Source organism: Volvox carteri (assembly GCF_000143455.1).
Source record: "Volvox carteri f. nagariensis unplaced genomic scaffold VOLCAscaffold_46, whole genome shotgun sequence".
In the NCBI taxonomy this organism is placed as follows: domain Eukaryota; kingdom Viridiplantae; phylum Chlorophyta; class Chlorophyceae; order Chlamydomonadales; family Volvocaceae; genus Volvox; species Volvox carteri.
This window is the reverse complement of record NW_003307589.1, coordinates 190,412-204,565: the sequence shown is the minus strand read 5'-3', so window position 1 is coordinate 204,565 and position 14,154 is coordinate 190,412. Positions and strand designations below refer to the sequence as shown.

At 51.9% G+C, this 14,154-nt stretch overlaps 1 protein-coding gene across 1 annotated transcript; it reads right to left on the bottom strand.

Annotated features, from left to right (window-relative positions):
* Positions 1–912: 912 nt before the first annotated feature.
* VOLCADRAFT_106552 (uncharacterized protein) lies at positions 913–13,453 on the bottom strand (the record flags this gene model as incomplete). Its single annotated transcript, XM_002954780.1, has 5 exons — positions 913–1,646; positions 1,792–1,798; positions 3,627–3,883; positions 4,014–4,321; positions 13,433–13,453. 5 exons carry the CDS (start codon positions 13,451–13,453, stop codon positions 1,565–1,567), a joined length of 675 nt encoding a protein of 224 aa, XP_002954826.1. The 3' UTR covers positions 913–1,564.
* Between the last annotated feature and the right edge of the window lie 701 nt (positions 13,454–14,154).

Genomic DNA, 14,154 nt, shown 5'->3' with positions numbered 1-14,154 from the left:
ATGACCAAGGCCCCACCCCTGGCGCTAGCCAGGTTCCTCTCGGAAGTCTGGGAGACCCGGCACGTTGCTCTAAGCGGCACGTTGCTCTAAGGCGCTCCATGCTCAAGCGACGAGGGAGGATGATGATGGTGACCATCAGATGGTCCATCATGTAACCACACTAAAGTTTTAGCTAAAAACGATTTACCGTCCATGGGGCCCCCCCCAATGGCTTTTATGGACACCCCCGCACTTGTGTGGAACTTGTAACTTGTAACTTGAAAGGGCTGCATTGCCGGCAGCTGGCGACTGGTGCTTCAGCATCCCCCGCCCAACAGTGAAGCAGAAGTTGTGGGGGGAAGTGCATCCGGAGCAGCGGCAGCAGCGAACATGCTTGACCCTAAGACAGAAGCATTGCTGCATGCCGGGAACACTGCAATGGCTGTGGGCGGTCAAGTGGAAGCAGGAGCACAAGGAAACTCTTTGGTGCCTGGCTGTTGATGTGTGGCTACGGCAGATTCGGAGGGGTGGCAGGACAACAGCAGGTGCTGCAGTGCATCACTTCTGGGAAGTGCCCAGTAGTGCAGGCGGTAGTAAAGCAGATGGTGGCCTATATACCCGGACCCATATCCCGGGCGAATGTGTGGCTTGCAGAAGCACCGGCAGGGATGCAGCCATGAGTGTGGGACGTGGTCAGCCTTGCGGCACTGTCTGACATGGAACATGAACGGGCAGGGCTGCAGCCGGCAACCCACGATTCACCTGAACCCGAGGCCCCAGCAGCCCCACTGGAAGTCGTGAGAGCCCGAACAGTGCTTAACTCTTGGCAGCAGGTTCAGGGCTTTGCAGAGCTCAGATACCCTGATGTGGTTGGGCCAGCGTGGGCCCCAACTATCCCATTTTATTGGCGGTGGACGGGCGTCTGTGTTGTGTGTGTGTGTGTGTTACATGGTTGGGGGGTGCGTGACCCCATACCTGTAAGACTACCCATACGAGCCGAAGGCCCAAGGGCAATACTACAACGCCTAAAAGCCACGGAGAAAAGGAAAAACACCGCACATCAGCCCGGATTAGCGTCCAAAGGGGGTATTGAGTTTCGGTGAGCCCACATACGTTCCAACATCCTCGCCAGACGTGCGGGTTCCCATTGCATGGCCTCCAACATGCTCTGTTGATGATCGAATCCCTCTTCAGCACGAATATCATTATAGGCTGGGCATTCCAATAACACGTGTTTTTCATCCTCAATTCGGCTATTAGTACCACAACAGTGGCAAAACCGCTGCCCCCTGGGGACATGGTACTTGCCCCTTCATGCTCTGTTTGCCTCCAAAGCCCAGCAACATAAACGAAACTGTATTAGCTTACGATGTGCTAAACGAGGAATGAAAACCCGAAAAGGGCAGCCCCATCCAGTGCTTATACTTCGCCATTTGCACTCCCGGTTGCTTCCCATCTGATGGGTACTCCTCTGGCAAGACAGTCAGACGCGTATGGTCCCAGCCACTCATCAAACGCTCTCTTAGTGCCATTATTATCGCTCCTTCGGGTAGAGGTCTACTCAACAACCAGTCAACACGCTCCTTTACCCCCACGACTTCTTGCGGTATTCCACTCCAAATGTTGCACTCCAAGAAGGAAAACTGTGTTGTGTACAGCCAGTAGGGCTGGGAGAGGGAGGGGAGGGGAATAAAAGGGGGTGCTAGGAGGACCCCGGTAGACGGGCTATCCCACTGGGTGAGGAGGGCATAGGTCCGAGGGTTGGTCCTCCATTGGGTCTGGGTAGAGGGCTTTTCGAGGGCGATGGCTCACCTTGCCACTGGTGGAGCCAAGGCAGGGGCAGTGGGAGGGGTTTGAGAGGCCGCTGCTGTAGGGCTTGGGAGGAGGAGTCGCAGATGAAGTTGGTTGCTGTAGAGCAGAGCGGGTGATGCCGTGGGGGTTGTGCAGATATGATGAATTCATCCTCACTAATTGACCAAGTCCAACAAACTGACTATCACACACTACCAGCATGCATAGAACTACGTAAACCAGCTACATTCCTTGACTTTGGCTTCTGTACCTTAGCAACTACTTGCTTAATACCCTGCCTCGATAAGGTGAGGGATGTATGTGTGTACATGTGCATTACATCGTCGTGGGGTGCGTTCCCTGTACCTGCAAACCGCACAATACGCCCAATATAAGGTGAGGGATGTATGTGGTGGTTTTGGTGCATTCTCATTCCTGGGAGCACATATAGTCTACAACCAATCTTCCAGCCATTTAATAGCTGTACATAGTACGGCACACATATCGTCTATAAATACGCGCTAATAAGGCGCTCCAACAGCATCTATAGAGGCCTTTTCAGCGGCCAGCTACACTCTATCATAAGCAGTCGTCCCCCCGCCTATCCTTGTCCAATTTGTCGGCTATTGTCGATCTGACGACCTAGGGTCTCTATATGTGCAAGATCGCGCTAGCAAACGATGTAACTGCCGGAAGGAATGCCGATACCAGGGTAAAACCGTCTGTGAATATTTTGTATATCCTGGTACTATCGTATGTACGTCAGCAAATCAATCAGCAACATGTACACATACATGTGCATGCATGTAGGCGAGTCGACCTCTGATAGACATGATAACTAATATTTGTCGTTTTGAGTGTGAATTGGGTCATCTTTTTCTTGTGAATTTATGATGTGTGGGACAGGGGGTTCTTCACCCTGAGGGGAATCTTCGCCAGTGGCAGCTACCCTGCGAAACCCTGCCTTCCCCGGTATTTCGGGGCACCCTCATCCAGTCACCTTAGCCAACTTCTCAGTGGATCGCTCAGATTCCACACCCACCACCGGTATCCAAAGGAGTCTGCCGGATCGACAGCGGCTCAACTCCATTCCTGGTCGACTCGAAAGTTAACTTTATCCCAGGTCACCACCGTCCATCGACTACGAGCACTTTACCTTCCATCATCGGAAGGATTTTCGACCCTGACAGGTCTAGATCCCGGGATCCCTCGGGGGCATTGGTGTGTGCTCTACCAGTAATGAATTGTCGAGTAATTCGACACAGGATTTTGATTGTTCACAAGTTCAGTGGACTCCACAGTGGATTCTGCAGGTCCTGGGGCTGTGAGGGAGATTGCAACACCCCCATGCATCCTGGGCAGGGACTAGCTCATGATGAATCCTGTTATGTATGGAAGCCGGGTATAGGGTCCCCCTCCCTCCCCCATTGCCTCCGGCTAGAGGGCCTCACCTTTGTCTGGGGGGAGCACTACAGGGCATTTTCGGAATGTTTGGAATTGGTTGGGGTTCCCAACCGGCGACCAAAGGTTGCCATTCCGAGTAGGATTGTATGCTTGGTCGTTCAAATGTGCGCTGTAATGCGTGGGTTGTTTGGTTGCCGGGTGAAGGCGAGTCGATCTTGGGCATCGTACTGCTCAGAGTTCGCTATTTCGTGCAATTGGATTGCGTCCTTGACCCGGCTTGCTTTGATGCCATGTGTTGTCGCGCTCTGTTCTCATTTCGTGGTGAGGGGTCGTAGCTTCCTTTCTACTAGCTTGGGCTCCTTTTCATCTTGTGTGTAGCTAACACTTTCTGGCTGTCTGTCATTCGTCAGCCCGAACAACCGCAGCCCGAATGGAAACGCTAAATCACTCACCGAGAATGAAAGCGATCTTGTCAACGGTCGTTGAGCTGCATGAGCTGTCCGGTACCGGGGAACTGCTGAGGGCCGCTGTAAAACAGTAGGTGGCTGTGAAGCTCGTGACATTGAAGGGGCCCGAAAGGGATGACATGCGGTACGGTGAAGTGGCAGTACTTCCCTTGCAATCCAGGAAGGGGAAGTCGTTGGCCAAGATGGAATTCCCTCCTGGGGATGGAGGTGGTGGGCTGACGGGTTTGGGAGCCTTGGGTGTTCTGGGGGACGTGGGGGACTTTGGGGACTTGGGAGACTTGGGAGGCTTGGGGGGAGGTTGTTGGGGTGGAGGTGGCAGGGTGGCTGGAGACTGAGATGGTGGGGGAGGTGAGAGAGATGAAGGGAACGGACCTGGGGATGGTGGTCTTGATGCAGTGGGTAATGGCGGGCTTGGGGGTTTTGATACAGGAGGCTCTGGCACCGGCGGTGAGGGTGGTAAGATTGATGGCGTGGGTGACGGGAGCTGGAAAGGTGAAGGAGGTGGAGGGCTGAAAAGATGCGGAGGTGGAGGGCTGGATGGGAGCTGGGATGCAGGTGGCGGTGAAGAAGGCATATTTGTTGGGGGTAGAAATAAGGATGGTGCTGGAGATGTGGAAGGCCGTGACGACCGTGGTGGTGGTGGTGGTGGTGGAGGTGGGCATGGTGTTGGGGAGGGAGGGCTAGGAGGTGATGGGGGGGGAGGGCTGGGTGAAGGTGGGGAGGGAGGCCTGGGTGGTGGCGATGGCGCTAGAGAACAGGGGCAATAGTAGTACTCCAGTGGGACGTAGCCCCAGCTGGTCGGCGAGTTGGGGCAGACAGGGTCGTTCGGGTCACCCGCCGTCACCCACTTGTCACTCAACCATATTCCTGCCGCTCCGTCTATTGGGATACCGCTGGCACTTACTGTCCGCAACAAACCAAATAAGTAAATAGGGACCGATGCACAGTGTTGTATGCTTGTAACTCTAGAAAAGATTGCGAAGCCGCATCTGTAACCAGAACGAACACTATAGGATGTTGAGAAGGCTAGGTTTGTCATCTCATCCGTACTCAATGGACTGCAGCCTGGTGTGCCATTGAAGCGCATCCGAAACTCGTTATTCGGGAGTATACGAAAATAGGAGATCACGTCAGAGCCGACAGTGTTATTGAAAAAGAGATCTGATAAAAGACCATAATACTGGTAACCCACATCAATACTATAATCCATAGCTGATATCACCGACTGATTGATGCGTACACTACCCGTATCAGCCGCACGGAAAGGCACAGGTACATCGGCAGCCCTGGTGATCTCTGCTCCCCGGTAAAGGATGATAGGCGGACCATCGCAGGGAAAGGTGACCGGTGGTGGTGGCGGTGGTGTGTCTGCAGCCGCCGCAATACCAACAGTGGTGGTGAGCAGCAACAGCCATAGGAAGGCGGTATTATTCAGCCCAATGCCATTACTCCGCTGCAGGCTGCGTACTGAGGGTGAAGATGAGGGGATAGTGATGGCTCCTGCAGAGTCCTTGGGCCCATTGGGCTGTTGTGACAGACGATCAGGGCCAGGTTCACTTGAGGAAATGGAACCTGTGTTCGGATGGCGTCTGGAGCTGGCGACTGTAGCAGAAGCAGGAACCCCTGCCATGCTGTTGCAGTGCTTCCCTTCCTTGCAGCTATGAATGGCACAGCCACACGTCCAGACACACGAACGTGTGTGATGAGCAAGTGCAAGAAGCAAGCCCTGCATTCCATTTCATCAATCAGCAACCAGCCGCATGTACTCAGTATGTGGTTCATGGTTATAATGACGGTCAATGAGGTAATTTAGCAGTCATCCAGCTATGCATGCCGCATATCCGGAACTTCCGGAACTGTGAAACGCACTCATCATGTTTCGCTGCACCATCCAGTTAAGGCTGCTGCAGCCATCCTAACATGATGGACAACGAACATCTGTAAAACGTATTATGGTCGAAAATGAACAATGTAACAGTGTAACAACAGCAAGCCAGGGGCTGGGAGAGCGCCCCCGCGGGTGTGAGTGAGGGAGTGAGGTGCGCGTGGAGGAACAGATGGACGTAGCCGCGCGCCCCCGCCCCTGCGCTGTGTTTCGGCCCCCGTCAGGGCCCCCGGTGCTCGTCCTTTCTCGTGACGAGCCGCCCACAGTGTAATACCCCATCGACAAGCAGCAACAACAACAACAACATCCCATCCCAACAACAATATCAAAGCCGCACTCTCACAGCAGCAGCAGCAGCACAGCAGCAGCACAGCAGCAGCAGCGGCAGGCGCATACGCTGCTGTGGTGGCTACGTGGGTGAGGTGGGTGATAGAAAGGGGCAGGAAATATATGCAAATATATAGAAATATTAAAGGATGACGTGAATTATACCAACGGCAAGCATGGTCGCTTGCTAGGTAGCTAGCAGAGCAGCGAGCAGCTGCTGCAGTTTCACTCACCGAAAGCCGGACTATGCCCACAAGGCGGATAGTCTATAGACTAAAAATGTAACCACCGATCAGTAATTTTTCTGTCTTCGTGAAACAACAGATGCTAGCTTCATGCCTTGAAATTGTTACTTAAAAGCAGTACAAAAATGTAGTTCATGGGGAGGTCAAAATTTGGCGGAAACAGCCGGCGGGCGTAGTACAGTAGCAGCTCCAACTTCACGAATTGTTTCTAAGCTCCAGAAAGTTATGTGTAGGTCCATATCTAGAATAGATCGTTAACTTTCTGGCAGAACTTTCAAAGCTATTGGTCGTCTGTTGGGTTTCACCACAGCAGTCTTCGCGCCGCCGTACGGGGCGTTTCATTTCGGAACAAGCCACAAGAAAATCTATTACACATTTTATATATTTGATAAGCTGTCAGCAAGCATTGGTAGTGGCTAATAAATTTTCCGCCGCTTTGCGGATTGGGAAACCCAAGGCATTAGCCTCGTTTTTTCAAGCGCGCGTATGCAGGAAGTCGCCATAGTACCGGCACCTTGAAAAAGCCTTCCTTGGTTCTACAGAGCTCACTCCCGGTCGACACGTGCAGCCTGGTCCCACCCAACGAATACACTGCTGCCTCCATGCGCCGCTTGCACTCGCGCGTTGTTTCTCCACTTTGCGATATTTGCCGCCGTGGCCGTCGCCTTGCAGACGCGGAACCATGCGGGGCAGCGTCTGTGCTGGGGTTGAGGGCCTAATTAAGCTCCGACCGCCAACTGCCTAACATGACTGACAATGGAAGACGACGGAAAGAAGAACCCATTCATTGATACAACTTCAACAATTTTGTGGGTGATAAAGTCTGGAGGAAATGCGACTGCCCGACGGTTCGCAGCTGACGGGCATTTTGGATCACGTTTATGCGAAGGGCTGCTTAAAAAATGGCTTGGCTAATTCGATCCCCTATCAGACCAATTCGACACCCGGAGAGGCCAATTCAGGCCCAGCACAGCCCAATTCCGAGGCTCCACAGCGCAATTCGAATACCTCCGGCGAGCCCGCCAGAACAATTCAAGACCCCGACGGACCAATTCTTTTTTCAGGATTAAAATCCAGGCTAATTCTGCGACAGAGCTCTTCCCTAATTCCAGCCCGGATCCTACCCTCCTAATGGCTTCAAGAATTGCCTTCAAAAATTGCTGTGGAATGTGCAGGAAACTGCTCCATCCCCAGCACTTTCCTTTTCGACAAAGATGACATGCATGACATGCCTGCCGTGTACGTGTACTCGTAACACATATCTCTGCAATCCGCGCCACATGGAAGGCATCCGACTGCCGCAGAGCCAACCCCTGCAGGGGAAGTGTGGAACCGAGAACGTGTAAACGAGCGACAACAGACGCCGGTGTAGGAGGATTGCTGAGGACATCGCGCGCTTCGAGGTACTCCGGTGTAGATTGTAACACTGTTCGAATGCTATAGGGTGAAGACAGTTTATGCGGCCAATGGCAACGTTATCACTGTTCTGGAGATTCAAACTACACGATAGCAAAGTGCCAATCAACGCGCATGCCGTCAATCGAAGGCCTGCCAGATACCACTACACCGAGTTATATCATAAGTACTTTACCGCATCGAAGTTCTCCTAAATTGTTGTACGGCAGGCACCTTCTAAGGGGTATGTCCGGAATCGTTTGTCTACTGCAGGACTTCTTCATTTCGTTTCATTTCACGTTTTCTTGGCCCTTCCTTTAACTGTATTACCCAGTAGCCCTTCCTTGGCAATGTCTATTTCCTGAAAGAGTGAGATGTAACGCATATGTCAGACATAAAAATTGAATGCTAGGGTTTGGCACTACTGGTAACGCGCAACCATTGCCCCCGGGAGATTCCCGGGATCAATACCCGTTAAGGTCGAAAGTCGGACGGTGGTGACCTGGGATAAAGTTAATCTGCGAGCCGACCAGGAATGGAGTTGGGCCGCTGTCGACCCGGCAGATTCCGTTGGATGCTGGTGGTGGGTGGGGAACCTGAGCGATCCACTGAGAAGATGACTAGGGTGATTGGATGAGGGTGCTCCGAAATACCGGGGAAGGCAGGGTTTCGCAGGGTAGCTGCCACGGGCGAAGATATACCCCCCTGTTTCACACATCATATGGCACTTACATGTCAGACAAATGCGGCATGTGCGCGTCCATTTCGTCTCCAGCTTTCCATCTTGGTCAATCCAGGAACTTCATTTACAATACAGTCAACACAATCTCATGCCCTTGTGGCGTGTGTATTCCTATGCCTGACGGCGAAAGTGCCCTTTGAGCGAGACCTGTGACCTGTGACTTCTGCATGCTCTCTTGCTTTGATAGAGAAATGTTTTTATAGCTCACTTCATATCGTGTCCTAACCTTGCGGCGTGTCCGCTTCATGGACTAACGGCGATAGTGCCCTAAGAGTGATTTCTAAGGGTGCCCGGTGTCGGGCACGCCAACCGCCGGAAAGAACAGACACCTTAGGAGTGAGAAAGCTCTGATGAAGTCAAAAGATCTTCAAGTGAACAGATTAACTCTCATCCTAATCTGGGCTAATAAGAGTGAAAACAGTGAGACAGCGAAAACTGCCCAATATGGGTACATCGATGAGCGCAGCCTTTTCAACGTTGATCACGATTTCAATAGATGAGGTGAAGTATGCTTTCCCCTTAGTTAGGGCATCGGGACCTCAGATCGCACGGCAAAGCCGGGACGTCAGCTCGGACCACAAGAACCCCAAATCACTGCACAAGGGTATGCAGCCAAACTCATTCAATTGTAAATGCTAGACAGCAGGCGGGTGTGCTGTGTGTGTACACCGCGTCTGTTGTGCTCATGCATGCGGCGAAGTATAAGCACTGGATGGGGCTGCCCTTTTCGGGAGCCGCAGCCGTCATGTGGCCAACACATGCTAAGGTTTTCATTCCTCGTTTAGCACATCGTAAGCTAATGCAGTTTCGTTTATGTTGCTGGGCTTTGGAGGCGAACAGAGCACGAAGGGGCAAGTACCATGTCCCCAGGGGGCAGCGGTTTTGCCACTGTTGTGGTCCTAATAGCCGAATTGAGGATGAAAAACACGTGTTATTGGAATGCCCAGCCTATAATGATATTCGTGCTGAAGAGGGATTCGATCATCAACAGAGTATGTTGGAGGCCATGCAATGGGAACCCGCACGTCTGGCGAGGATGTTGGAACGTATGTGGGCTCACCGAAACTCAATTACCCCCTTTGGACGTTAGTCTGGGCTGATGTGCGGTTTTTTTTCCTTTTCTCCGTGGCTTTTAGCCACGTTGTAGTATTGCCCTTGGGCCCTCGGCTCGTATGGGTAGTCTTACAGGTATGGGGTCACGCACCCCCAACCATGTAACACACACACACACATGTGCATGCCACTGAACACAAGCCGAGGGGAATGACGAGACTGCGCGTATCCCACGGGAGCCAAGAATGTCGGGTGTCAGTGGCCACGGTCTGGTGTCCATTGGTTGGGCTGCACCTAAGCTAAAACGACAGTTTCCCCTGTAAGAAGCATTCATCATACCATCGGTTCACTTCTGCACCATGCATGCTTACGCGTGCTTACCACCAAGTCCACTGCGACCGAATGGATAACCACCAGTTATATGTTGGGTTGGATTGCGACTGTGAATGGTAAGCCTGGGGTGCATGGTGCGCACTAACAGCGCCCTTTACGTAGTCCTCAGATCTGTACTACTACAGGCTGTTTGTGCCGTACGTCTGATAGCACGGATAAAACGGCTATATTATTTTAGGCACATACTCTGGCCGTACATTTGCAACCACGTCTGTCGCATGCTATTGGCTGCCTTTAGAAAGGTGTCCACGTCAGGAACTGCGCTCTGCATAAGAGGCAAACCGTTTTCCCGCAAAGTGCCAAATTCGAGAATATTCCTTTCGCGAAATCCCTTCTGGTCTCTAGGAGCAAAGTCCTTCGCACTCTCCCCCGCCTTTCCTTCGGCGCACCCAAAGGGCCCGGGAAGCTCAGGACGACCCTCCGCGCTTCAGGGACAGCTACTGCACCCCCCGGGATTCATCGCCGGCCCTCCCACCTCTTACGTACCTTCCTTCCCCTCTGCACCCACCTTCCGTTACCGCTCTCAAGCACCCAGCTGCCTATTGCCATGCCCTTCTCCCTCCCCAGGCCCATTGCTCGCAGCGTCTTTGCTATGTCTGTCTGGAATGTTGCGGATCAAATCTGAACTACCCACATGCACTTGGGCAAATCTTGGACAAGTTTGGCGTCAGCATCCTGGTCCAGCACTTCACATGGCCCGGCAACTCTAGCGTTAAGGTCCTCATCCAAAACGAGAGGCTCCTCCTCTTTAGGCAATCGGTAACGTTTGGACGACCGACTTCAGGCGCCCAATTACCTTTTTCCGGGTCAGTTCCCCCGCGGCGCGTCTGTTAGACCACGAGTTTAGAAACCCTAAGTACCGATATGCGAATGCAGATATCGTGAAATGCCCAGAACACAACAGCGTCCCGGGGGTCGGTAGAGCTGTGGGCTTGCTGGTGCGGTGTAGCAGGCATCTGTAAACATATTGCGTCTGTTAAGCTTAAGAGATCGACCACTGATCCGAAACCACACATTGTCCTGTCCATGCCCTTTTAGACCTTGGAAACACCAAACAGATGTTCATCTTGTGCTGCTACTTTCTTTCTCATGGCGAGATTTGTGCGCGTCAACTGACTGAAAGCAAACCACACGCCTTTCATTCACCTGGCTTAGTGATATCTTGGACGTATTCCAGGTTTAGCACCATGGAAAGCAGCGCTGCCTACATCCCAAGACGGCTGCCCTATAGCCTAGCCGCTTTGCAAGAAAGTCCTGTACGCTGGTGGGTACTTCCCAGGTACAGAAAACAGATTCATGGCCCGCAACGATGTCATTAAAGGGGCAAAAAATCAGCCCTTCTTTCACCCCCCAATGTACAACGTGTGGTGAATTACCGTGCAGTTTCTATGCGTCTCTTCAAAACCCCTTTTTGGGCGGGGCCAGAACACAAAAGCTCGTATCGTTGTCTTGGGGAAGAGGTCTTGGAGCTGCTTTCTTTCGCATAGCGAGTGAGTTGGGAAGGGTGGAAACCTCCCGTATGCATCTGTGAATTGCCATCTTTGCCGTACAACACGTACGTCAAAGCACACACAGGTGGCCAACACCGCCAACTCGCGACTGCGCATTTTGCGGTTTTGGGTCGCCTGGAGGAGATATCACCGGGGGAGAGGGGAGATCGAATCTCGACATTTTGTTTTACGTCCTGAACGAAGTGATAGTGGAGATGGAAACGTAACCCCGAAACTCGTCGCCGCGCCGCACCCACACTCAGACCATCTTTCCAAGTGACGCACACACCCCTTGTGAGATCACCTAACCTGAAGCAAGGCAAACGCCGAGTGAATAATACACGGGGGATTAACACGTATAACAATTTCGGGGTGATGTGATGTGTATGTATGTTGTTACAGGGTGGTTAACTTCGCCAGCGGCCCCCTTTCCCGGGGCAGTCCCTGCTCTCCCCTGCTAGAGGGGCACCCTAATCCGTCACCCCATCCGACTTCAGAATGTATTCGTTGGGTTCGGCAACTCACCACCAGCATCCAACCAAATCTAGCGGATCAACGGCGCATCAACTTAGTTCCTGGTCAGCTCGCAAGTTGATATTATCACGTCCTACACCGTCCATAAGATGGGGGGCCACCTCCCATTTCATCACTCCTCAAACACCCGAGGAGCCGGCAGGCGGATTTGAACCCGGGTCGACTGGGTCGACTGGGAGCAGAAGTCAGGCCTTAACCTCTGCCAGCCGCCTGCCTGTGTATGTCTGTGTGTGTTTTCCTCAGGTCCTACTGATGCTACGTTTAGGCCTCCACACTAGCCCGCAGTAGCAGCCAGACCGCTCCGAAACCAACCAACCAACCAACACACACACACACCATCACCACGCCGAACTGCTCCGGAACCAACCACCAATGGGAAGAACTCGCTAAAGCGCAAATCGCTAAGGGACATACTGAATACATATCTTGGGGAACCATCACGGCATTCCCGCTCGTCCATTTCTCATATACGACAGTCTAAAATCTACCGTACAGAATCCTAATCAGGACCCGCATATCACCTGGACGCTCAGGTGCCCGACACTCTACAAATCACCCCCAGAGAAGAACTTTGGAAGAAAACTAAAACAGCATAAATTTCAAAACACGTTGCTCGGATTCGTACATTTATTGCTACAGCACTAAAGAAAAGAAAAGCCATAAAGCAAGGACCACAGTTTTAGCGAGACCATGCAACTCCCGTACTGTTGTACGATGATCCCTGGCATCATTGTCGTACACCTCTCGAACCGTTGCCGTACAAATGTGAATCATGTTCGGGGAAGCTTCAGGCGCATTTTCCTAGCAGTGGCACACATTTGTTCCTACGACAATTGTACGACATACAAACCAAGAAGTAGACAAGAACAGGAACAATAATTATGCCACCTATCCTGCCATTAACAATTTGCCTAAAGAGCAAATGTTTTTATCTCAAATGAGCCATTTGAGCATTCGGAGCGCAACTGAAGTAGTAAAGTAAAGAGTAAGAAAGCAACGGATCGGAATTTTCCGGGCCAGGAATACCTCTCGTACCACCGTACGACACCGCCTTAGGTTATTTTTGCTATATGTGCATGCTAAGACTCCTCCAAGCCATGGCATACATACACGTGCAAATACGGTACATACATATTCGTACATACGACAAGTACGACATAACATCCTTTTTCAAGGAACTTCCAAGAGCCAGCACAGACAAGTGACTCACAACTCACACACTACACAGACATCAGCCAACCCCAGCCATCTTAAGAGCCACCGAACAATAGTGCGATCACCAAACAGACCACTATCAGCACACTTTGCCCGTCCTTGGTATGAGCTGTTGGCCTTCCTCCAGGAACCAGATAGCAGCACCCACCTCGTGCGTCCTCATCACCAGCTAAAACAGGTTGCCTAATCTCAATTAGTACGACATGAAGGGATCTCCTAAGTTCCTCTAATATCACCTACTAAATGGCAAGCGTTTTTCGTACAGTACAATAAATAATATAGTATAAAAGAAACTTTCATTAAACTCGCCATATAAGAGTTTAAGGTGGTTTAAATTCGTATCCAAGCCGCAGCTGTTTCCTTTCCGTCCCGCGGAGGCAGAGGGCGTTTTCCCGGATGTGGAGCTAACAGGCCGAAGCGGGGCGAATGGGGCGTTGAGCACACGGCAATCACGGCCATCGCATCCAACCCAAAAGGGGAGGTGGGCGGGGGTTGGGGGCTGGGGAACGGACCTGCAGGAAGATAATACACATACACACACACGCATACACACACATACACACATACAACACGCCGTAGGGAACGAGCGTCTAAACGTACTGGACGAGCATCTCTCGTCGTGCCAACAAATTCCAGACACCATAGAAAAAACCCATCCTTCACGGCCTCCACGACACCGTCAAGAGTCCACGGAAAGGCAAATGTGCAACAAAGGGGAAAACAGCGGATGGCAGTTTTCCCACCTCTCTCCCTCGCCACCTTCCTTTCCACCTCTTCTCCACCGCCATCACGACGTCCGCACCCTGCAAAGGGAGGCTCGTGCTGCCCCACCTTTAATACTTCTGAGAACAAAGGGTGCATATCACATTCCATCACGCATGGTTCGGCGTTCCCGCTCGTACCGTGCCGTACGAAAGCAGTACAGAGGATTGCAAACGGATAGAGAATTACGCAAGACATGCATGCACCGCACATACATACAGACACACATAGCACCTGATGGCCTACCTACCACCTCCCAACACAAACACAAAATTGTCAAGAGAGCTTTGCCATTATGCTTTTCTACCAGGATGAAGTCCTGAAGCCTTGAGGAGATGGCATGCTCGAAAAAAAAGTACAAATAACCGTTAATGCAACATACTAAAATTGTACGGCAATACGGCACTGATGTGTCGTACATGTGACACGCACACGTCGCTCAATTACCTCCTTTAATGCAAAAGAGCATATG